At 57.6% G+C, this 24,766-nt stretch overlaps 1 protein-coding gene across 2 annotated transcripts; it reads right to left on the bottom strand.

The window, feature by feature from the left end:
• Positions 1-974: 974 nt before the first annotated feature.
• PARVG (parvin gamma) lies at positions 975-24,766 on the bottom strand. 2 transcript variants are annotated; one of them, XM_060306785.1, is made up of 14 exons: positions 24,130-24,766; positions 22,826-22,907; positions 22,277-22,371; positions 20,645-20,709; positions 19,243-19,345; positions 18,533-18,673; positions 17,597-17,712; positions 16,387-16,442; positions 13,552-13,574; positions 11,382-11,440; positions 11,092-11,160; positions 8,944-9,045; positions 2,497-2,569; positions 975-2,022 (listed from the first exon to the last, which is right to left on the bottom strand). In XM_060306785.1, the coding sequence occupies exons 3-14, from the start codon at positions 22,353-22,355 to the stop codon at positions 1,913-1,915; spliced, it is 996 nt and encodes a 331-aa protein (XP_060162768.1). In that variant the 5' UTR covers positions 22,356-22,371; positions 22,826-22,907; positions 24,130-24,766; the 3' UTR covers positions 975-1,912. The 2 variants fall into 2 exon arrangements, with proteins under 2 accessions (XP_060162768.1, XP_030711549.1); XM_030855689.2 differs by lacking the exon at positions 22,826-22,907.

The raw sequence follows: 24,766 nt of genomic DNA on the forward strand, positions 1-24,766 counted from the left end.
GTTTTTATGAATAGTACAGCTAATCATGTCTAAGCCTTTGTGTAGACATATGTTCTCATTTTTCTTGGATAAATACCTAACAGTGAAATGGCTGGGTCATATGGTGAGTGTTTGTATCACTTTATAAGAAGTTGCCAAAATGTTTTCCAAAGTAAATGTACCATTTTGCATTCCCACCAGCAATGTATGAGAATTCTAATTGCTCCACGTCCTTGTCAACACTTGCTATTGTCAGTTTTTCAATGTAGCCATTCTAGGGGGTGTATAGTGAGATCTCATTGTGGTTTTAACTTTATTTCCCTAATGACTAATGGTATTGAAAATCCATGTTAGTCAGCTCTGGCTACTATAATAAAATACCATAGACTGGGTGTCTTTAAAAACAGACATTTATTGCTCACAGTTCTGGTATCTGGGAAGTCCAAGATCAAGGTGCCAGATGATTTGGTGCCTGGTGGGGGCCCTCTTCCTGCTTTGCAGATGGCCACCTTCTTGCTGTGTCCTCACATGGCAGAGAGAGAGCTCTGATCTCTCTTTTCTTATAATGACTCTAATCCCATCACAGGGGCCCCATCCTCATGGTCTCATCTACACCTAATTATCTGTGAAGCAGGAGGTAAGGGGAGCATGTGGATGGCGGGTGGGTTGGAGGGAAGACCACTCTGAGACTCTCTCACACTCAGACACCAGCTCCAAGCATTCCTTATGTCCCTCCCTGTAGGCAGGACATTCTCCACTCTCCAGCAGCAGGTCTGGCAAAGATGGCCTGGCCCCTGCCGGCCCCCTGCCCCAAAGCCCCTCCCCTAATCCAAGGCTGTCAAACTGTGACAACCCCAGACCTAGTAGGCTCTGTCCTCCACAGGGGCTTGGAGCTGGGAGAGCAGGAAGGAGCCCAGCACCAGCCAGGGTCCACCGCCCCGCCCTCGCCTGTGGGCCCTCCCTACCCCCAGCCCCGCCCACCCTGCTTCCTCCAGGCTGGTGCCCATCTGATGTCAGCTCTGGGAATCCCTGTTCAATCCTTCCACAGGGACTTTGCTTTGAGAAATGTATGCAGCAAGTGCTGAGTCTCGCTGGAGAGAGACAGAGACAGACAGACAGACACACACACACACGCGCGCACACACACACGCAGCAGCTCCTTGCGGACCGACTAGGAGACGATCTGACCCACTCATCAGCCACAAAGACGTCTTCTCTGTGACTTTTGGGCAAAGCTCACCATCGCGGCCATAGGGCTGGGCCTGGGCCACGGTTCCTCTGCAAAGTAACTGAACTGACTTTCCCGAGGGGCACAGCGGCCTGGTTTTGGAGCCACTTAGGCCTCCTGCCTCTGGAGGGGGATGCTGGGGCCATCACCCGACTCGAGAGGCAGGCGGGCTGCAGTAGCTGAGTGTGGGCAGGCGGGTCTCCGCCGTCAGGTCAACCCTGACACCTGAGGGGCGGTCCTGCTCCAGGGCGGGACCCTCGGCCCCAGTGAAGGTCAGCACCGCTGGGCTCTCGGCTACCCCAGGGGTGGCCTCAGGGACAAGAGTCCCTCCCACACCCACCCTGTGGGGAGAGAGGCTGCGTGCGGAGCGGGGGGTCAGCTCATATTCATGTACATTTAGCGGGGCCCTTCCCAGGACAACGGCAGGCTCCCCAAATCCCTCCCAGAAATACATTTGTTAAAAGAAACTGAGCGAGGCCAGAGGTTGGCTCAGAACGAATCCACGCTTAGTGAGTTCAAAGATATTCAGACAGATGGAAAGAGCAGAGAGGGAAGGGGGGGCTGGGGCGTGCCGCAGACACACAGGGTAAGAGTGGGAGGCCCAGGGGCTGGCTGGACGGTGAGGAGATCCCTCTGCGGCCCTCGGGACCTCCAGCTGGGGCTGGCAGGCAGGCTCTGAGAAGCAGATTTTGGGGGCTGTGACGGTTAATTGGGGGATTCCAGGGGCTCCCCGTCCGTGCTTTCTTTCAGCTTGTGCTTGCGAAACAGGCCGTAGAGGACTCGCAGCGTGCTCTTGGTGTCCTTGTTCACGATGTCTGCGGGCCAGGGGAGAGCAGGGCAGGGTTCAGGCCTGGGCAGGGGGTGGCCAACCGTCCACCTTTGCCCGGGACCAAGGGGTTCCCTGGGACACAGGCCTTCAGGCTAAACCCTGGAGAGGCCCCTGCAAACCAGGACAGTCGGTCAAGCTAGGCGTGAGTCCCAGGACCCAGCACAGGGCGTGCTACCTCCTTCTCCTCCCCGGCACCCTCTTGTGGGGCCCCCAACACTGCAACTCCTCCAGGCCTCAGCCCTCCGGACAGCCCATCCTCAGGGACCTCAGTCCCCCATCTCCTCTCCCCAGGACCATCCTCCACTGGCGTGGGTAGGGGCTGTGGACACAGTGCTCCTCCTAGGAAAACTCAGCAAACGCCAGGCAAGAGGCTGTACCAACACACGGCTGTCCCCATGCCCCGTGCCCCGCTCTGTGGCGCTCGCCCGAGGCTGGCTGCCCACGAGGGTCCTGCACTCACCTTCGGGGCTCACGGGGTGATTGAGAAGGTCTTCATCTTTCAGCAGCTCCAGGGCCAGGGTGACGTTGTGTAGCTACAATGACAAGACCCCATCAGGTGTCAGCACGATGACCCATCGTGCAGCAAGGAGGCCACCTCTAGTGGGAAAGGCAGTCCCTGAGGAAGGCACCCAGCCCAGGGATCAGGGAAGGCTTCCTGGTGGAGGTGACACCTGGGGGTGTCCTGCCAGGTGAGGGGACTAACCAGGGAAGGGAGCATGGGTTCATCCTGATCTTTTCCGAAGCAGCCCCAAAACCCGTGAGCAACAGAGACTCCCTCAGGAACAGAGAGCTGAGGTCCATGGGTAAAGCATTGATGAGGAGACCGACGTTCAGAGTGGCCACAGGGCTCATCTGAACTCACAAGACGGAAAGTGTCGGAACCAGACGCCTGCAAAGCAGACTGGGGGCTGAGGAGCCACCTCTACCCAGGTGCCTGCCCTTTGTGCCACCCCTCTGCCTGGGCTGGCGCCTGAGACACCGCTCCCAGCACTGAGAATTCCCCGGGCCAGAGTCAGGCCCACCCAGGTTCGGATCCCCGCTCGGTCCTGGGGAGCCTCGAGCAAGTCCCTTGGTGCCTCGGGCCCTCCACTTGCTCCCTACAAAGTGGGGTCTCCACCATCTCCCCCGATACAGGACCCTGGGTGATGGGCCCTGGGGAGCCCCATCAGCCCTCAGCTCAGAGCAGTCCCTCTGTTAGTGGAGCCCTGCCTTTTCACAGCTAGTTTCTCAGACCCCACCGAAAAGACCCCTGCCCTTCTCCTTGGGGCAGCAGGCTGGTGTGGTAAAAAAGAGGGCGTGGGGCAAGGCAGGACGAGGCAGGGATAAAGCTGGCTGAGTCCCCGACTCACTGGCACCTCAAGCAGGTCCTTCCTTCAAAGGTCTCAGGCCCACCGTGCTGACTGGATGTCCCAGACTGGTGGCCAGCCGTGCTGCTCCCTTCCCTCCCCGTCTGCCGACCATACCAGCCCCAGAGCCCGCTTCACACAGGCCAGGCAGTTCCCATGGCAACCTAGCCAGGGGCCCAGAGACCCGGCCGGCAGAGCAGCAGATGAGCCAGGCCCATCCGAGGAGGCCGCCCTGCCTAGGCCGCCTGCAGTCACCTCCTGGTGGGTCTGGGCAGATCTAGGTTAGATGTCCATGCACCTGCCCCACTAGGTCACAAGTCACAGGTCAGTCAAGGCACATGTCCTGCCTGGGCCTTTGTCCCCTCATCTGTACAAGGGGAATAGTGCATCTTCCAGAGGCCTTTCCAAGCTGCCGTGTGGATCCAAGTGTGATGGTGGACACAGGATTGGAACCACAAGGCAAGACTTGAACGTGGAATAATAAAGGCAGAGCCAGGGCTTCCCTGCAAATTCCAGCTGTCCGGGCTCCTACAAGTGTCGGGAAGTGAGGCGTGTAGGAGGGCCTGAAGCCCCCGAGAGAGAACTCTGTCTGAGAGGGAAAGGGGCAGGTCACAGTCCTGGTCTGAGGGCACAGGGCAGGGGCAGGGGGAGCACGTTCCACCCACGCCAAGGACTCCTGCCACATCCCGGGCAAGGGGCCAGAGTCCTCCATGGCAGCTGGTGGCCGTGCGGGGACCACGGGGATCTGGAAGGCAGCGAGCAGAGCCCTTCTCCACGGGGGAGAGATGATGGAGCATCAGATGGACAGAGGCACCGAGCTGGGTCCGACATGCAAGAGGGAGAGTGGCAGAGGCTGGGTCACTGGCCCAGTAGGGCTGGCCCCTCTAGAGCCCGTCAAGAAGAAGAAACCAAGGTTGTCACAGGTGCCAATGCTTCCAAGCAGGTGAGACACACCCCTGGGGCTGTCCAGACCAGGTGGAAGCAAACTTCAGAGGGAGGGGCTAAGACCTCCACTGCTCGCCCCGTGCTTTGTCCCCAAGTCTTCCCCCGACTGGAAAATTCTGGAAAATGAGGGTTACAACTGTTGCTATTATTCTCATTCTCATCATGAACACTATTGACAGGGCGCACAGAAAGTAAATGTCAGAGTGAGAACGAGACACCCGGGCTGGGTTCCCCCGCCTCGCAGCCCTGCCTTTGATGCGCTCACCCTCTAAGCCTGCATCCCCACAGCGTGGTCCAGGGTGCAGAAAGCCAAACAGCTTTGGGAAACGTTGGCTTCGACAAAGTTATATGGAAATCCCCCACTGCAGGACTTCTCAGAGCCTTGAATATGCTTTGGTGTGTCATGAGCCTTCAAGACTGTGCATGTTTTCCCAGGTGACTTGACCGTAGGATCCATTTGTCACAAAGCAGCTCACGGGACCAGTGTCTTGGAAAGACTTCCTTCACTTATTTAAAAAATATTTATTGGGCTTCCCCGGTGGCGCAGTGGTTGAGAGTCTGCCTGCCGATGCAGGGGACACGGGTTCATGCCCCGGTCCAGGAAGATCCCACGTGCCGCGGAGCGGCTGGGCCTGTGAGCCATGGCCACTGAGCCTGTGCGTCCGGAGCCTGTGCTCCTCAATGGGAGAGGCCACAATAGTGAGAGGCCCACGTACAGCAAAAAAATAAAAAATAAAAAAAAATTATTGAGCATCTACTATGCGCTGGCCACGCAACAGGGGCAAACCCAGACCCACTGCCTGCCCTCGTGGAATGTGAGAATCGCTGCCATCAACTAGGGCGGTGATCGCACTTGTTTCTATGGGTCACACTCCTCGGCGATGCCCAGTCTGACCAGGAGCAGCTGCCCCAGGCTCCAGCCTGATCCCACCACGCTCCACACAAAGCATCATTTTTCTGCCGCGCACAGTTTGAGATGATGAAAGTATGGAGCTGAGAGAAGGTTACGACCCAGAAGGATGCATTCAAATCGTCCCGGGGAGAAGTAATTGCATGTAGGAGGAAGCCAGAGACTCTTGGCCCCGTGCTTTCATTTCCGCAGAGAAAATGACCGCCTCTCTCCTCCACCCGGACGCCTCTTCCCTCAGGGAACGGCAACCTCACGTAGACGCCGTTGGCAAAGGAGGTCTGATAAGGAGAAATTCAATGGCCAGAGGCCACGCTGCAGAGAAAACAATTCCTCGGAAAGGCCGCTGTTCCTGCGCTCTTCTGCTAATGACTTCCTCGGCATTTTTATTACACATTCCTGCGGCTGAGATTTCCTACAATAGTCCATACAAACGCATCCTCGGGGTCTGAGCTGAGATGCTGCTCCTTTTCCCCCACATAGATTGTGGCTCATCTTTGGAAGCCGGTCCTGAAGCCGGTCCTGAAGCCGGTGGAGTTGGCAGGCTGCCTGCACACAGGGGCCTTGGAAGTCGGGACGTTTGTCCCTGGCTGGTAACTAACTAGGGGTTGGAGGTGAGCAAATAGTGATCACACCTTGACATCCCATTACTCAGGTGTGACATCCCCAACACCTGAGTAACAGAGAGGGGACCCCTGTGCTGCTCTGAGCCCCTCGTCCCCAGGGGGCCCGCGTGTGACCTGCCCGTCTCCATCCTCCCACCCTCAACACACAGGTGGGCCTCCTGCCTTGTGGATGAAGGTCAGTACCACGGTCCCAGCCTCACTCTGACCCACCTAAGCCCCCCGTCCCTGCAGCTCCGGGCGAGCCTCCTTCTGGGCCCACCACCCCGCCCCCATCTCCCATGGGGCTCCCCCTGGCTCCCCCGGAAGGACGCAAGGAGGCGGCTCTGGCTTTGGAGACGGACAAGCCTTGATGCCAGTCTGACCTCGACCCTAACTAGTGGTGTGCTCCTGACCAGCTTACTAGCTCTCTCTGAACTCAGTTTCCCCAGAGCAAAATGGGGATGGGGAATAGTTCCTACTCAGAGGCCCGACGTGGGGAGGAATTAGCAAGTTCATCCCGGGAGGCGAGCGCCTCCCTGGGCCCGGTTCTGCATCGTCTCTGCACCGCACACCACAGGGCTCTCCCGCCTCCGCACCAAGGCCGCAGGGCCTCCTCTGGCCACGAGGATAAAGAGGAGGTGACAGCACCCCAGGTCTAAGCCTGCACCTCGTGTGTTCTGCTTTGTCTCTGTGTCCCTGCGGTTGCCGTGAAAAAACCACGCCAGGCTCACTGCCAGTCTCGGGAGGAGGGTGGGAAGCATGTGGCACAGAGCTGCACCGCCCCAGGGGCCCCAGCCTAGATGGCCCGACGCCCATGCCATCCCGCACGAGCGGCGGAGCCCAGCCAAGCCTAGAGCAGCCGAACCCGGCCGACCTGCAGGTCCATGAGGATGAAGGATTGCAGTTTCAAGCCACTGGTTGTTTGGGTGGTTTGTTACACAGCATTTTCGTGGCAATAGCTGATCAATACAGTGCCTGGTGAGGGACAAGGACTTAGGAAGTGCTGACCACTGTTTCTACCACCACTAGAGCTACAAACACTGCCCTGCTCTAGCCTGTTTGCTTCTCAGCTCTTGGGAATCTGAGCCCCCATTCGATCTTCAAGTCAAGAGCCCCGCTGCCTCCTGGGAAGGTGGAGATGATGCCCACAGAGATGCCATCTTCCTGCTGCAAAGGAGGAAATGTGGGCTGAAGGGTGGGTGGCCAGTCCTGGTGCCAGACCTGCCACTGAGTAGCTGGATGGCCCTGGGCCTGTCCCAAAGCCTCAGTTTTCCCCTCTGTAAAATGGAGATGCAACCCTGCCCTGCCTCCCTCGCAGGGGTATGGAGTGAGGGAGAAGTGGGGTAAAGGGCCAGGTGAGGCCGGAGGCAGGTAGGAACTCCAAGAGAACGTGAGAGTAGCCATGGTTCGGGGCCCCATAGGATACCCAAGAGCTCAGAGGGGATAAGGTGGTCAGAGCCGACCACCCGGCTAAGGGGTTGAAGCAAAGCAGGAAGCAGGATGGGCCTAGAGAACGGCCTGGGGAAGGTCTGGAGATGCCAGAGGCCCAGGCCGAGTAAGGAGCACAGGCGGGCAGTGAGGCTGCGGCTGGGGGGCAGGCAGGCTGGGAAGGCGGGCCTGGAACATTCGGCAGGGGACCGGGTAGGTCAGGCTTGCGGCCAGAAGCAGGGACAGACAGGGCTGCGGATATGTGGGGGCCAGGCAGAGATCGAAGTTGGAACTGGGCCAGGGTCAAGGGTGTACAGGCTCACCCCCCAACCCCAGGCAGGCCTTGAGGTTTGAACCAGCCCCAGGGCCATGGGCACATCAAAGGGGACCAAAATCTTTCCTTTTCCCAGAAACTCCCCAAGGCTGGCACTGGGAACCGGCACCCAGCCCTGCCTGGTGTCCCCTCTCTGTGGAGGGGTGAAAGGGGGCCCTCCTACCCTGGGTTGCCGCTGAGCCGTCCCTGGGACCCCGGTGCAGACAGAGAGAAGCTGGCCACCTGGGGTCCTGGGCGGGCCTGGGGGACCAGGGACCACATGCCCCTGTGGTCTGAGGGGTGGCAGGGCAGGGGCTGTGAGCACATTTTAGGGGCAAAAAGCCCGAGGTGCAGGCAGAGACCAGAGCCCTCCGCCTGGACTAACGCAGCCATCTCCCAAGCAGCCCCCCAGACTCCAGGGTCCACATGGGAACTCCTGACCCCCACAGGGCCAGAAGCCCTGCCACATCCGAGCCTTGGCTGACTCTGTTCCCTTCCCCTGGGGGTGCCCTCCCTAGTTCACGCTGCGAACCAAGCCCTAGACAATTTCACGGCCACCTCTCAAGCAAGGCCTCTCCTGACTGCTGCGGATCCTGCGAACCACGCTTTCTTTCAGGCCCCGCACCGGCCCGCCCACCACGAGCCACGGCACTTCATCACAGCCCTAGAACACCGCACACCACTGAGGGCCCAGCGGATGGAGAGCGAGCCGTCCTCAAAAGCAGCAGCTGTGTGGGATTGTCTTTATGGCCCACGGGGCCTGATGCCAAGAGGACCTCAGAAAACGATGGATCCGGTGCATGGGTGAATGGGTGGGCGGACAGGTAGATGGATGGATGGGCAGGTGGATGGATGGATGGAAGGATAGATGGTCAGGTAGATGGATGGATGGATGGGCAGGTGGATGGGTGGGTGGATGGAAGGATAGATGGTCAGGTAGATGGATGGATGGATGGATGGGTGGATGGGCAGGTGGATGCATGGATGGATGGGCAGGTGGATGGATGGGTGGGTGGGCAGGTGGATGGATGGGTGGATAGATGGATGGACGGATGGGTGGATGGATGGGCAGGTGGATGGATGGGCGGATGGATGGATGGATGTGCAGGCAGGTGAATGGGTGGATGAATTGCGTGGATGAGTGATCCATGAATAGCGTTGATGAGTGAATGAATAAGTCAGTGGATAGGTGTGAGGGTCTATGGGTGAGGCTGGTGGATGGATGGGCAGACATATGGACAAACAAAGTTTCCCATCACCCCTTACTTCACCTGGAAGTGAATAAATAAAGACTGATCATGCCAATTTCCTAGATCTGTCTACCTAGAGGTAGACCCCTGAGGAAAATCTTTGGAAAACTTACCATTTCCGCAGGAGATTTGGGAGTGAGATAGAATTCCTTCAAGTGCAGGAAGAAGCCTTCCAGTTGTCCAATCAGCAAGAGTAAGATGACTCCATCTGCAAACTACAAAGGAGGGAATGGGAGGCAGATAGCCTGGAGGATCCCCTCTGCCTTTTACAGGCTGTGTGACCCTACGGAAGTCACACAAGCTCTCTGAGCCTCAGGTTCCTTTTTGAGAAACGGGGACGACACCCTGACCTCACAGAGTTGTTGTAAATAGCAGCAGGTCTAAAGCAGTTATTGGTTGCCTAGCACAGAGCATGTGCTCAATAAAATGAGCTATTTTTAAATTTTCTGTAAAATAGCTTCAAATCATTTTTTAAACCACATACTGTTCCATGAGCTACAGAAGCCCAGGCGGAAACGGAGTTAAGTATAAAATAATTCCATCAGGAAAAGGCAGAGAACAGCACACCGGGCTCATTTTGCTGGCGGCCACATTTGTATTGGTCTGTTTTGTCTGTATGTTCAGAGATAAAGCTGTCACCCTAGCACCAGCACATCATATGCTCATATAATCGTATTCAATCTCTTCAAAGACATAAAACACAAGATTGACTGTTGGAGGAAAAGCCACCACGCGAAGTCCTTAATGGAATTTCCTCATATTAGGTCTGTTCTGATGCTATTAGTTTGGCATATTCCCTGGTAATACCACCAAAATACCAGGGACTTTAATATCCCCTTTTATCCAGCAGTCGAAATAGCATCCTCACATGTGCATTATTCTCCAAATGTCATTATTTTACCAAGGGAGAGATAAAGATGAAACGGGTAGAATGTAAACCTAAGAAATCATCTTGTTTATTCCCACATAAAATACAATAAAGCCACAAATGTATTGTTTATTATGCGTAGACAGTGTGTCAGGTAATACACATCATCTCATTTCTTACTCACAGTTCTCTGAGGTTGGTATCCCTGCACCCATTTTCAAAAAAGAGGAGCCTGAGGTTGAGAGAAGTCCAGGTCCAAAGCCACACAGCTAAGGTGGAGGAGGTGTCCTCAGAGCCCAGAAGCAACACGTGCCCATCTGCTATCTCCACCCTGCAGTGTCACCACACCATGTCACACACAGACTTCTCACATGGCCACCGTGTGAGGTGGTGATGGAGCACAAACTCTGGCCTCAGCGACCTGGGTTCAAATCCCAGGTCCACCAGTTAATCGCTGTGTGACCTTGGACAAGTTAATTAACCTCCCTGGGCTTAATGTCCTCATCTGTAAAATGGGATAGTATCAGTTCCCACCTAAAGAGTTTGTTGGGAGGAGTCGGTGAGTTAATGTACGCAAAGCACTTTGCTCAGGGCCGGGCACATGGTGAGGGCTGTATCGGCTTTAGCTACCAGGCACAGGGGTATATCTACCCCATTCCCCGCTGGCTAATGTCAGGCTGTGCCTGAGACATCAGCTGCTCCAGTGACCAGACCTGACCTCACCACCTGCCCCCAGTCATGCTGTGTGAGCAAAACCCACGTGGCCTGACGCCTGCACCACCACCACGCCCAGTTAATGCGCCCAGGGTGCAGCAGGCTCCGTTGCTGCCCTGAAGGCCCTGGGCCGGCAATTCACAGCTTCTCTGCGCCCCACTGTGTTGAGGGAAACCACAGGGCACAGAATCCTCGTGGGAGGCCACGACCCACTGGGGAAGGCTGACCTCCTAAGACTCTGCTCCTGCCCCAGAACAGTGGGCCGGGCAACTCAGGGAGTCCGCAGACACGGGGCTGTGTCGGCACCTACAACCCCTCCCGGCACACGGCTCAACCTAATAAACGCTGCGAGCGAATGCAGTTAGGGAAACCTCATGTGCTTTGAGTCTTGGGGTTGGAGAGACCAAGATTAATTTTGAAAAAAGCTGAAAAGTGGTTATTTTACAATGAAAAGTATAACAGCGTAGACAAACGCTGAGATCTCCACTTCACAGGATCCCCGTCGTGCCCCTGATTGGCAATACCGCCTACCAGCAACATCCCCATTGGAGAGGAGGACCCAAGGTTCCAAGAGGTGACACACGCCAGGCCACATAGGATGGGCCCAGGCTTCCAGTGCCCTGTGGAACCCCCTCCCCATGCCCCTTCCCTGCCCCAGACCCTGCAGCTGAGTCCCTACCTGGGTGTCCAGATTCTGCACGGACAGGCCCAGGCGGTCCAGCTTCTGGTTGACGAAGTTCACTATGGCCTACCCAGGGAAGAACAAAGGCCCCAGGTCCCCAGCTCGGGTTTGCGACCTTCCCACTTGGGGTCACAAAAAGGCCCCCGCACGGCACCCGGCGCACAGCAGTTGCAGAGTGAGGACCCGATCCCTTTCCCTTTGCCCCACTCCCACCCCCAGACTCAAGGCGGGTGGGCGGTGGGTGGGCGGGTGGCAGGAGGTACTCTTGGAACTTTGACCTCTCTTACCTCTTTCACAGCGTTCACTTTCTCCGGAGCCAGCTTAAATAATTCATCAAAGACGTCCTCTGCAGACAGATCCATTAAACACCTCATTACGATGCTATTATCTTTGGGCCAAACAGGGACTTTTTTCCACCAAAGTTTCTCAGAATAACCAGTCTCGAGGGAGATGTAGTTTTATCTCAAGGTTCTTGAATTAAAGAACAGGTCTGGGTCAGAGTCACTGCTCCCCTGGCTGTGTGGCCTGGAGAGAATCGCCTCCCCTCTCTGTGCCTTGTTTTCCTCCTCTGTAAAGTACGGCTGATAATGACTACTAGGTGGGATCACTGTAAATATCCTGTCTGGGGGCAGATAACACACTTGTGATGGTGGCTGGGCACACAGTAGGACTTAAATAAATGGTCGTCTTTCCTGCCGCGGACACCATCCCTTCCTCTGGGAACTTGCCCTGCCTCCTGCTGGTTCCCTGCTCCACCCACAAGCCCACGGGAACTGCCATAGGTGGCTGAGCAGGGACCAGCCCCGCACTGACTCTTGGCCCAGCGGTCTCCTCCGCAGCGTTTGTGGATTGGCAGAATAAGGGCACCCAGCCCTCCCAGAGAGTCAGAACTTTGCTACAGCGCACAAAAGACCAGCGCCCTCAGTAGCTGAGTCATGCCCAGGGAGCTGCATCTTAGCAGCTCAGGCCACGGGTCCAGCCTCAGAGATGCCAAGTCCTCGGACTAATGTCCTTTTCCCACAAGCTGCATTCCTACTGTTGACAGCTATGCAGCGCTTCACCTTCCCCTGGGGAGAATGCTCCGCAGGCACTGAATACCCAAACGAGTAGAAGAATTTCCCTCTTAATTCTGCCAATCAGCTGCTGTGTGACTCTGAACGAGTCACTTCACCTCTCTGTGCCTCAGTTCCCTCATTAGTGAAGGGGGAAAAGTAGCACCAGATAGCATCGTGCACGTTAAAATGCCCCATAAACCAATAAACATGGTGGAAACACCTGTGGTCCCTCCCAGACCCCTTGGCCTGTGGTCAGTGAAATTGTGTCCCTGAAGAAGCCAGGAAATCAGAGGCCAATGTGCATGCGGATGGCACAGGCCAGAACAGGACGGACGTGCTAGAAATGGTTTTAAGGAAGCCCGTTTCCGTGGCCCTGCCCCTCATTGTGTGACCCAGCCTCATGCAGCCCCCTAACAAACACTGCTCCCTGGGCAACCCCTGTGTCCTCCGGCTGCCCCTCCACACACGCACACACAGGCATCCGACCAGCCTCCCTCGTGCCTCCCCTCTCCTCCCTTTCCCCACTCAACCTTTCTCAGCCCCTGTTCTCAGAAGCCCCTCGCAGGTCGCTATTTCCTCCTCGGCAGGTGAGAATCCCTTGCCCATACAGCTCTTTGTCTCAAGTGGGTAAGGTTCAAGGAGGAAAAATAATGTTAAGATGGATGGATGGATGGATGGATGGATGGATGGATGGATGGATGGATGGATGGAAGGATGATGAATGGGTGGATGGATGGATGGGTGGGTGAATGGATGGATGAATAGATGAATGGATTGGTATATGGATGGATAGATGGATTGGTATAAGGATGGATGGATGACCAACTGGCCAGGCAGACTGACTAAGGAATGAATGAATGAAGAAGGAAAGGCTGGGTTAATCAGTTGATTGGTGAAGATCTCTGTCACAAAAGTAGCAGCTAAATTAGCGAACAAGCACTATTAAGCACTTACTCTGTGCTAAGCACACTCACAAGGTATCTCTTCACCCTCACCACCATTCTAAGAGGTGGGTGCCATTATTAATCCCATTTTACAGATGAGGAAACTGAGGCACAGACCGGTTCAGACACTTGCCCAAGTTCACGTGGCTAATAAATGGGGGAATTAGTGTTTGAACCCAGGTTGCCTGGCTCCAGAGCCCACACACTGAACACTCCATAGCTGCTGCTGATGGGGATTATAAATCTCTCTGCCCACGTGAGCGGTATCCTAAGAAGCAACAGCCAGATCCACGGACGGACAGACAGAAGGAGGGACAAACGGACAAGGGGGCGCGAGATACACACAGCAGACCACAAAGGAACCGTGAGCACACCCAATGATCAACGTGTCATCATGACACGTTTGTCCCCACACGTATCCAGCAGAAAAAGATTCCCTAAATTAGGAAAGTACTCACTCGAAGGTTGGTCCTTGTCTGTGCTAAAGGGAAAATTGTAGGGGGGAAGAAAGGAAACACACGGTTACAAAAACCATCCTCAAACCTGTACTCTCTTCGTATGACAAGACCCGGCAGTGGGAAGGTTGACAAAGAAACTGGCCAGCTGCTTTCTCCTGGCAGCTCTGTAAGCAGGCGGGGCCCTCGTGAAAAGCAAATGGCAAACGAGGTTCAAACCTTCCCCTGAGGCTCCCACACCTAGAAGTGTCTGGACTGTGTCCTTTTCGTGGTTGCTGTGTTAGTTTGCGGGGGGCATATTACACACACAATAAAAACACACACATCCTAACTTTAGAGCTGGTGCATGTTTACACATGCGCACACGCATGTGTAATCACCACCCCCAACAAGGCACAGAACTTTCCTAGCACCCCCAATGTGCTCCCCCATCCCATTATACCCCACAAGGTTACCACTGCTCTGATCTGTCTTGTTGGCCTTTCATTTTGTCTGTTCGTCTATGGAATGAAATCGTATGTACTCTCTAGTGTCTGGCTTCTTTCACTCCCTTTTTATTGTCTTTGAGTGGTTTTTCTTTGACTTTGTTGCTAAATTCTCCGCCCCAGCGCACCTCCTAGAAGCAAGGTTCTGGGCCCCAAGTAGGCCGAACTCTCCCTGGAGAGCCGGGCGGCCCCTCCGACCGTGGCCCTGGGGGGTGGAGAGCGCAGCCTGAGACCCAGGGCTCAGCACGGGGGCAGCTGCCAGGAGGGGCACACGTCCCTGAGCTGCCCTCACAGACACTTCCGAGCTCATCAGAGGCTGAGAAGGGTGATTTTAGGGCTATGAAGGGAGAAGGGGTGCAGCGCCCGTGACCGCTAACTGCACCCTCTCTCTCAAGTTCCCCAAACACGGAACCTGAAGCTTCAGCCTTGACAGGGCCCCGTGCAGAGCCGCTCAGCGGCTGGGCAACAGGGAGGTCATTTAGCCTCCCAGAGTCGGGGTGGGGCTGTGGTGGTTCGAGGCGGGGACAAGCCCTCCTCCCAGGGTGACCTTGGGAGGGTAAATGGGCCGACGAGTGCACGGGCCCCGCTGGCAGGAGGGACCAGCAGCGGTCTGCTTCCTCCGCCCTTGGCCATGCTCGGCTCACCGCCTGGACCACAGACCTTACCGTCATCGACTGGCAGAGGTTTGAGCCCTTCCCCCCACCCCATCCTCAGTGAACACCCAGGAGCCGTAGACCGGAAGGACCTCAGGGCTGGGGGCATACAGGAGGGGGAAGGTGCCCTCACCTACATCACCTGTAACTCTCACAGCAGCCCCAACAAGTAGGCGCGGGTCCCCCTTTATCAGAGGCGTGAAGAAGCTCAGAGAGGGGGAGTGACTTGCCCAAGGGAACACAGTTCAGACATGGCTGATCTGGGATTTCAGTCCAGGTGGGGCTGGCTGCCCAGCCTGTGAGCAGAAGAGAACTGAACTCACCCAGCTGGGGTTGCTGAGGATAAAATGGGTTAAGGGAGCTGAAACAGCCCAGTGCCCTGCACACAGTAGGCCTTCAGTAAGTGTTAGACCGGAAAGGAGAATCCACAACTTTCCTTCAAAAGGAACCCACTCTCAGACCAAAACCGGAAAGACCTTTGGCCCAGACCGGGGTGGGCTGCGAAGTGGGGAAGCCAGGCAGCCACATGTGGCAGGGTCTGGAGAAATACCGTCCGGCAGGGAGAGCCAGGGCCCCTCCGCAGCTCTTGCAACTTTGCAAAGATGAGAAACATTCTGCCTGTACCCAGTCAAGGTTCTACAATTCACAGGGCAGAACAAGCATCCCAAACCCAGGGGCCTGCAGCAGGGCTGGGCTCCCACCCAGGGAACGGGGCAGGGACCTGGGCAGGTGCCCGGAAGTGTGAGCCTACAGGTGGCAGGAGGGAGGGACCTTTGGCTGGGGCCAGTTACAATCTCCAACGAAAGGGAGTCCAGGAATGCAAGACGGCCATGTCTCCCTGGAGAGACAACGCAGCTGGGGTGTTGAGGGCTTGGGTCGGGGGTACGAGGTACATGTGTGGTTTCCTTTACCACCCAGGCAGTCAGGAGTTTAGTCCATAGGCCAGCCTGGTCCCGCACTGCTAAGGCCCTTCTAAAGGTTGAACTGCGGCCTGCAGTTCAGAGACGCGAATGGGACCCCCTGCTTCTCCCAGACCCCAGGACTCTGTGGCTCTCTTGTTGCGGAGCGCACGTGCCCGGCCCTCGTCCCGATGTGAGTGTTTCCAGCTCTGCCACGAAGCACATGCTGTGCAGGTGGGTGTCGAGGCAGAGGGGAGAGCTCATTGGCGGATCGACCTCTGGTGTCCTGCGTGCGCGGACAGGCGAAAGGCCGACAGCTGGCGGACCCGGGCACTCCAGGTCCCAGCCCCACCCCGTATACAGTAGGTGCTCACTAAACACGGGTGGTATGAGTGAGCCCTCTGCGCCCTTGCCTCCTGGCACCGGTTGGAAGTTTCACGCCCGGCTGCGGCATCTCCCTGCCATGGATGAGGGTAAGGCTTCCCGGCAGCACCCGGCTCCGGGTGTTAGGAAACCAGCCTGGGGTTGGGGTCCAGAGACCCCAGTTTCCGGGTCCCTCCTGGCCCCCAGTGCCTGCAGTGTGACCTCATGACCGAGGGCCAGAGCCCCTTCCGCCCCCAGGTCTGCCTGTTTTGCCGGGCTTTGCGGAGGGTGGAGGGCGAGCCCCGTGAGGGCCAATGCAGGCCCCGCGGCAATTAGAGCGGTGGGCAGAGTGAGGGCCCCTCCCAAGAAGGGGAGGGAGAAGGTCCGGCAGGTCTGCCCCGCTCCGGCCCCAGGCTCCGCCCCTGGTCCCTCCCTCACCTGCTCTCAGTGAGTTGCTCCACCGACATCTCCGATTTCAGGCCACTCTTGGTGCTCTAGGAAACAGAAAAGAGGACGGAAAGGGGGAACCACAGAAAATTCTAGGACCACGCCTGCCACGAGAGGAGACTGTAGTGGCCAAAGCAGCCCCAAGGGACCCAGTTTGCTCTGCCTCATCCGCTCCTCAAGGGGGCCTCCTGGGCAGCCCTCACCACTGGGGCCAGCTTAATTGTCCTTCTTCCCACAGGCCTTGAGCCCCACGAGGATGGGGATCGCGTCTGCCTCATTCCCCAGGTATCCCCAAAGTCTGCCCAGTGCCTGGCTCACAGGGTATCAATGGACACGTGTTCATCTGAATAACAAATGAATGAGTGGGTGAATGAATGAATGAGTGAGTGGGTGGGTGGGTGAATGAGTGAATGAGTGAGTGAATGAATGAGGGGTGAATGCATGAAGGAATGTAGTCACCTCTGATTTACACACGTGTAGACAAAGCCATGACACTGCTCAGTGGAGAATTCAAGTCAACTGTTTTGAACAGGTAAGAGAGCATTCTCCTGAGTTTGGCTGGACTCAGCGTGTTCTGTCGGGTGGGGTCAAGGGAAGCCGGCTGCTCCCCAGGTACCCAGGGGCTGGGGGAGCGGAGAGCGGAAGCAGGTGGGGCCTGTTTCTGGTGCCCGGGGTCTGTCTGAGAGAGAAAGCATGGACTCCCGGGGCATCAGCTGCAGCAGAAGTCCTGCACATGCTAGACAGGGAGCACCCATGGGTGGAGAGACCCAGAAAGGTCCTGGAGCCTTCGTCACACCCATCTGTTGAGGGATGAGACCATCGCAGTGAGAGGGCAGTGGCTGTGGCACCGTGTTGCGAAGACTCCAGAAAGGCCGTGAACAGATGGCCACTTATGGCCCATGTGGTTGCCGTCAGCCAGGACCTTCGTGATGCCTCAGGTAGGTGCCGTCTGCTGGGTAAGTGGGACTGGCCGGCCCACACAGACCTCCCCGTGGCCTCACTGGACTCAGCATCTCCCGCCCACAGCTCCAGCCCAACCCCCCACTGCTGTCCTGGTGGGATCTGGTGTTTCTCATGGCTCCCTGGAACTCACCCCAGTTCAGCCCCCGCCCCGTGCAGCACGCCCCCATCCAGGGTGTGGCGATATGGCCCCGAGATGTTCAGCCAGCAGGCAGGCATCCTCCGGCGCCCTGCGCCTTACCTCCATGATGATCACCTCCACCTTGACATTGGTCGGGAGGGACAGGTCCGGCTGGAAGCACTTGGCCAGGGCCACGAGGAGATGCAGGGTGGCCAGCAGGTCCTTGTTGAAGATGCCTGGGAGGGGAGGGGGCACAAGGTCAGAGCCCTGGGGGACGACCAAACCTGGGGCCACGTGGTGGGTTCCTTATCGTCACAACCACCCTCTGCAGGCCAAGGAGCTCTGCGTCCAGCCTTCAGGAGAGCAGAGGTCCGGAGATCTACATTTAGAACCTAAAAATAGTCACACTTTGCCCCAGTCATCCCTCTTCTGCAAGTACAGCCCAAGGGCACAATCTGCCCTGTGGACGGGGATTTTAACACACAGATGTTCACTGCAGTGCTGTTTAAACAGCTAGATGTCCTACAGCAGGGCCCTGGGTGAACAAATTGTTAGATTTAAGCTGAATGCGACCTGATTCGGGGCCAACATTACAAACATCAATTATTGAATGTGGCGAAGGTAGTGGCAGGGGACCCAACAAAAACCGGGTTTGAAAACTGTTACATCCTCACCACCCGACCTTGGTGAAGCTATTCAGTGTCTCTTGGCCTCAGTTTTCTCATCTGGAAAATGGGGAAGATGTAGAGGTTGGAATGGCAGGAAACCATACCAATGGTCAACGGGGTGGGGCTTTGCACACTCTCATTTCTTACGAGCAGGCACTGCAGATGCAACTTAGCTAAATTAATGAAGCAGGATGGTTAGTGCCCCTCTGACGAGGTAGACGAGGGCGCGTGTGTGATGCTCGGAACTCAGTAAGCAGTGGCCGCATTGTGGACAAGGCTGTGTTTTATCACCCTCGTGCTGTGCTTCAAGGCAGCACCCCCCGCAGCCCGAGTAGGAGGCTGGGGCTCTGCCCGCCCCCCCGCCCTCCCTGACACCGGCCCCACGCACTCTCCACGCTCCACTGGGCCTGCGGCTCCTCCACCTGCAGGCTCTGGCCGGCGGCCTCCAGGACCACGGCGAGCTTGCGTCTCTGGCTAGCCGCGGTCAAGGCGATTTCCTCCACGTCCAGCTTGACTCCAGTCAGCTTCTCTGAGGGCAGGGGAAGGAGTAAGAGGGAGAGAGAGGGTGGGAACAGCTGGCTGGGGGGGACAGTTGGGGCCCCTGCAGGGGACCCACAGCTAGTCTGCTTCCTCCAGGGAGGCAGGGTGCTGCCCTTCCTCGTGGGCCACACAGGCTGCATGATGGGGTGAGCCCGTCCTGGGCTGACCTCACGTTGACCATTCCTGTGCCCCCCACCCCCAGCCTCCCACACATCAACGCGTTCCTCGTTCCTGTGGGGCAGGGTGGCCCAGTGGTTAAAGCCGAGACCCCTGGCTCCCCTACTTTCTTCACTGTGAGACCTTGGACAAGGTACCAGGCCTCCCGGAGCTCAGTTTCCTGGTCTGTAAAACGGGCATAGTCACAGGACAGAGTTGTTCTGCGGATGAACTGCACCTGCTCCATGGCAAGGGCTCAGGAAGCCGTAGCTTGTGGGACTGTCCTGCAGCCAATCTGCGAAGGGCACCACAGAGGGCACTGGGCAGGCCCCAGGCTGGCCCAAGGGGAGTCGGGACCACCCAGCCCTCCGGGACTGCCCAGCTTTGGAAGCATCCACTTACGGAAAAGGTGGTGCAGGATGAGCCCATCGAAAATATCCTCCTCCAGGCTGCGGACCACGATGTGCTCGGGCAGGAGCTTAGCATTGATCCACTCCGTCAGCACCTGTGGGCCCCGAGTGACAGCTGGCCCGGGGCCACTCCTCACCCGGCCTCTCACCAGGCTCAGCTCTGCCCTCCTCCCACCAGCCAACTCCTACCCGTCCTTCGAGGCCAGGAAAAGCATCACCTCCTCTGGGAAGCCTGCTCTGATCTCCCAGGCTGAGTCAGGGGCCTGCTCCGGGCTCCTGAAGACCTGACCACTACGGGCTATTGTTTGTTCTGTGTAAGGTTTTGGTAATACATGGGCGCTGGTGTCCCGCCCCCTCCTGCAAACTGCAGCAAAGGCTGAGGGCTGTCCCTGGAAGTCAGAAGTGCAGAGAAGCAGCCCCCCATCCCTTTAAGGGAGCAGCCCGAGCTACACGGGACTTGGTGGATAAACACCCCAGCTCCTCTGCCCCAGCAGGAAGACTCCAAGGTGTCCGCTCCACACTGGCTCCCAACGGTTCCCAGCCGGCTTGAGCTCCGACAACCATCTCCTGCTCCATCACCCTCCCTGGGTGTCTCCTTCCCACCTGTCTTACGTCCCTGCTCCCCTTCCTTGTCTCCTGCGATTACCTCCCAACTCAATATTTGCACCTGAATCTTTAGTTCAGCTTCTGGAGGAACCCAAACTAAGATGAAGTGTCAGCACGCCGCCAGGTTTTCCTCTGTGTCCCAGGGCGCAGCAGAGGGAAAAGTAGATGGGGGGATGGACAGAATGGGAGGGAAGAAGAAAAGGATGGAAAATGGGCCACAAATCCTCTAGGGGGTCAAAGGTGGTGCAGGCCAGGAGGCCTCCTTGGAGGAGGCAACAGAAAGGCCCCACGGAGACTACAGAAGTAGGGCAGAGGAAAATGGAGGTCCCAAGCCTGTGTCCAGCTGGTCCTACAGCCAAGAAGAGTACCAAGAAGTGGGTGATGCATGCCTATACCTGCCCACTTCGCCAGCTGTCCTCTGCCCTGGGCAGCTGAGCCAGAGAAGGAGCACGAGATTGGGGGCCAACAACCTGGGTCAAATCCCAGCTCTGTCACTGGCCAGCTATGTGTCCCCCACAGGCCAGGTCACTTCTCCGAGCCTCACTATCTGCTCCCTGGGATGCAGGTGACAGGATGCCGTGAAGTTTGCTGGGATCATGTACGTAAAGGCCCACAGTCGGTGCTCAATAAGTATCCCTCACGCAGCCGCTCAGCACGTCTCCCAGGGGCCGGCGGGATCGCCACCCACCAGCCTGAGGTCGGGGAGGGGAGGCGGCGGGCTGCGGTCCCCACCCCAGGGAGACAAGAAGACTCCTGCAGAGAAAGAGGCTCAGAGAAGGATGCCACACCTTTTGCAGTTCTTCAAGTTTGGGATCCTTCCTGGAAGTGGGTGGCAGGAACTTCTTCTTTTCTCCTGGAAGCAGAGATGAGCATATGTGCCTGGGGACCCTGCAGGCCGCCCCCAGAGCTGGCACCTGGACCACAAGAGGAAATCGGTCGCGCTGCTTCACACGCACACACACACATGCACACACACGTGCATACAAGTTCACTCTCACACACACACACGCACACACATGTACAAACGCACAGATGCACAGACACGTGCACCCACACACACAGACACACGCAGTCATAAACACACAGGCACACATACATACACACGCACTCGCACACAGAGACACACACAGACACACACACACACACACCCTGAGCACCAAACATCCAGAGATTGATTTCCCGGACACGCCTCATCCTCTGCACCTCTCTTCCTTTGCCCATGCTCTTCCAGCCTCCCCCCAATGCCCTTCCCCCCCCACATTTCCCTCATGAACACCAGCTCATCCTCAGACACTGCAGCATCTATATTTTGGGAACATACTTAAAGTCGAAAACTATTTCTTGTCTATCTGGAATTCACATTTAACTGGGCATCCTCTGTTTACCTGGCAACTCTACTCACATATATACGAAGGAGCCACGGCTCAGATGAGCCCAGATTCCCGGGCTCCAAGGGGCCAGGACAGAGTCCACCGGCATCTGTCTGGCTCCCCCATATGGGCACGACACTGAGGCTGCCTGGCTCGTCCTATGAGCCCCAAGACCTGTTTCAGCATCTCCTGCAAGTTTAAGAACCTCAGAACCCACAAGGGTCAGGGCCAAGGGGGACCTCTGGAATCGAGTCCCAAAGGATGGGGTGGGAAACTGAGCCCCCAAGTGGGGCAGCCTTGCCCAAATCCACAAAATGCATTGCCTCTGTGTTCACGTGGCCCAGCTGGGGACGTCTAGACGTTCTGAAAACCTCTGCGTACCACCCAGCCCCGTGTGTTCTGACGAGAGGAGGGCGGGCCCTTGACAGACGCCTGGGGAGAGAGCGAGCAAGCGTGTGAGTGGCTGTGGCCCTTCCCTGGAGCAGATTTCTTGCCACTCGGAATCATACCGTGTTCCAGCTCTGCCTGCCAGAACTCTCAGTATCTCTAAACCAACTCTAAAACAAAACATAAATATTTTTTCAAATCACGAAGCCCCACCACCCGAACTGCAATTTTCCTTATGTTGCTTTCCAACCTGAAACCACTTATAAACCGAGAGCGCCAGTTAACGGAGTCGGCCCCGCGACCCTGGACTTGGTGCTCTGCTATGTTACTCCCTGTGCCTCAGTTTCCTTGTCCGTAAAAAGGAGGTAAAAACACCCATCCTCAGAGTAATAGGTGAGATGCTGTGTATAAGAAGTTCTCAGCACAGGCCCAGCCCAGAGTGGGCACACACAGCAATCAGAGATGTGCGGTTATGTGGGAGACAGGGATAACTCTGTGGAAGGTTCCAGAAGCAGGGGGTCAAGTATAAAGCAGGAGGCAGAGGCAGAGGCTGGACAGAACCGGGTGTCCAGCTGACAACTTAGCAAAGCAATGCAGTACCCAGCACGGCTTGTTCGGTTCTTACAATGCAGATCCTGCCCCCATCCCCCGCCGGCACGGCACCTTGTGAGAGTGTCACCCCGGCCGCTTGGTCCACCCTCCCGGGGAGCTGCAGCAGGTTGTAGAGAGACTCCGGCTCCATCACTGCCTTGCCGGCCCTGGGGATGCAGGAAACAGGACATCACCCTCCGAGTCACTCTAAACTCACTCTGTGTGTCGTTTCCTCCAGACCAGGAGGCACAGGGAGAGAGAGGGTGGGAGCTGACTTTGGATGGACAAGTCACCGCGCTGCCTGGGCAAAGGGACGGGGCCCCTGGTGAGAGGGAAGCTCGGAGCCGATTCCTGCAGGACGCAGGTGCGGAGAAAGGCAGCGGCTGAGGTCCCGACCTGGGCAAAGGCTTGGCCGGGAGATGGGGTCCTTGGTCAGGTGCAGGGCGGCCAGCCCATGGCCCCACTACAGCACACGGGAAGCCCACCCACCCCGGGCAGCAGGACCAAGGGAGCAGCCCACTTCTCAGAGCTTCATGGATCTAGAAGACCCTCGGGCGGAGCCCCAGGGGGAAATCTGGACGGGCCGCATGGAGCTGCTACGGTTGGTTGCGGTGAACACACCGATGGGTGACATCTGCAGACCAGGAGCTCCTGCGGGCGCGGGGTTGGGGGACGGCAGGCCTGTCCTCTCTGGGCCCTGCGCCTGAGTCGGGGGGACACAGAGAGGCACCGCAGACTGTGAGTTAGTGGACGGGACTGGGGTGCAGGTTGGGCTCTCAGGGGGTGGCCTGGCCCTGCCTGGCCCCAATTCTAAGCGAGGTTCTCCACAACGGGGCTTGTCACCCCGGCCTGTCGTGGTGGTTTGGGGATCTCTTTGCTCGCCAGGAAGGGCCAGCATTCCCAGAGCCCACAGGTACCCTTCTTCGTCCTTGCCGGGGGCAGGGGCCAGGCTCCCCCTGGGCCCGGCAGATTCAGAACCTCCTTCCTGGTCCCCTGGACTCACTTCCTCTCCTGCTCGGCTGAGGGCCCTGCCCTCCCACTTTCTCTCCTGCCCCTGGGTCTTCCCCAGCACCCCCAACCCCAAGCGGACATGTGGGGCAGGGCCCTCACGCAGCAGAAGCTGGTGGTCAGCTCCAGCGCCGGGGAGGCCTGGCTGGAGCGGCAGGGCGCAGAGCTGCGGAGACACGGAAGCGTCCGCAGGGCTGCAGCCGCCCTGCCACGCTGGCAGCCAGCCTGGGGACACTGGGGCACTGGCTCCGTCCTGCCCTAAAGTGTGGGAGCGGGGAGAACACAGCCACTGGGCCAACTCCATCCCCCGTATTCCCAAGCTTCCTTTTGGAGGGGATTCGGTTCACAGGGTGTGGCCAGAGGACCGGAAAGAACTTGGCCTGGGGGTTGAGGGATTGGGTTCCAGGCTGGCAGCTCCTCATTCTGGCTGTGTGACTTTGGGCAAATACCCTCCCCTCTCTGGTCCTGATATTTCCTTACAAGGAGGGGCTGGACTCGATGCTCGCCAAAGGCAACTGAGTGGACGCAGAGCTGGGAGCGGCCTCCAGCCATCAGCAGCCCCAGGCAGCCCCTTCCCTGACCTGGGCCTCTGTTTCTTCATCTGGAGACTGGGGCTTGCCTTTCTCTCCCCAACACATCGGATGAAGCTTAGGGGAGATGACAGGGTGGAAAGGGAGACTCTTGGCCTGGCTACACAAGAGGTGGGCCAGTGCCCTCCTGGCTGTCTGGGCCTCTGGGGCTGGAGGGACGGCCGCCTCTAAGCCTGGGTGGCGAGAGGGCTGCCTTGCAGGCTCCCTCCCGGTGGCGGCTCAGCTAAGCCTGTGCTCTCTGGGCTCCGTTTCCACGAGGCCCCTCGGAGCCCTCCCTCCGTGTGAGCTCAGGCGGCCGAGCAGAAAGCCCCAGAGGCGAGGACTCACCTGGCTGCTTCCTCCACGCCAGGAAACGAAGACCACGGAGCGCGAACAGTGGTCCCCGGATTCCAAACCAAAACAGCTTCCGGGTTCCCTAGGTCGGCGGGGGCCCCGCAGGGGCAAGAAGCTCACTTCCTCCAGGGCCTGTGGCTTCTGCCGGGCCTGCCGGGCCGCGTCTGCAGAGAGCTTCCTCCTTGCCGGGGCCGTAGGGCCTGATGCTCTGAAAGCGAAGCCGCTGCAGCCCCACCGGAAAGCTCTGCCCCTGGGGCCCAGCCACACCTCCTTCTCTCCCTCTCGCCTCCCCGGTACGCAAACCAAGCCAGCTCCTGAGGCCAGAGGCTGGGAGTCGGCTTCCCCCAGGCCCACCACCAGCGGACTGTCAGCTCTAGCTCCCCGCCCCCAGCCTCTCTCCTGGACCACGCGGGAGCCTCTACTAGCTGGACTCGCGTTGCCAGCTCCACTCGCACCCCACCTCCCACCCAGGAGGTGCTCTCCACAGGCGACCAGAGGACCCACTTCACAGCCCAACTCGCTCAAAAGCCGTCAGTGGTGTCCAACAGCTCTTAAAATGAAATCCATATAACTGATTCACTTTGTTATAAAGCAGAAACTGACACACCATTGTAAAGCAATTATACTCCAA

Source organism: Globicephala melas, chromosome 10 (genome assembly GCF_963455315.2).
Source record: "Globicephala melas chromosome 10, mGloMel1.2, whole genome shotgun sequence".
NCBI classification, from domain to species: Eukaryota; Metazoa; Chordata; class Mammalia; order Artiodactyla; family Delphinidae; genus Globicephala; species Globicephala melas.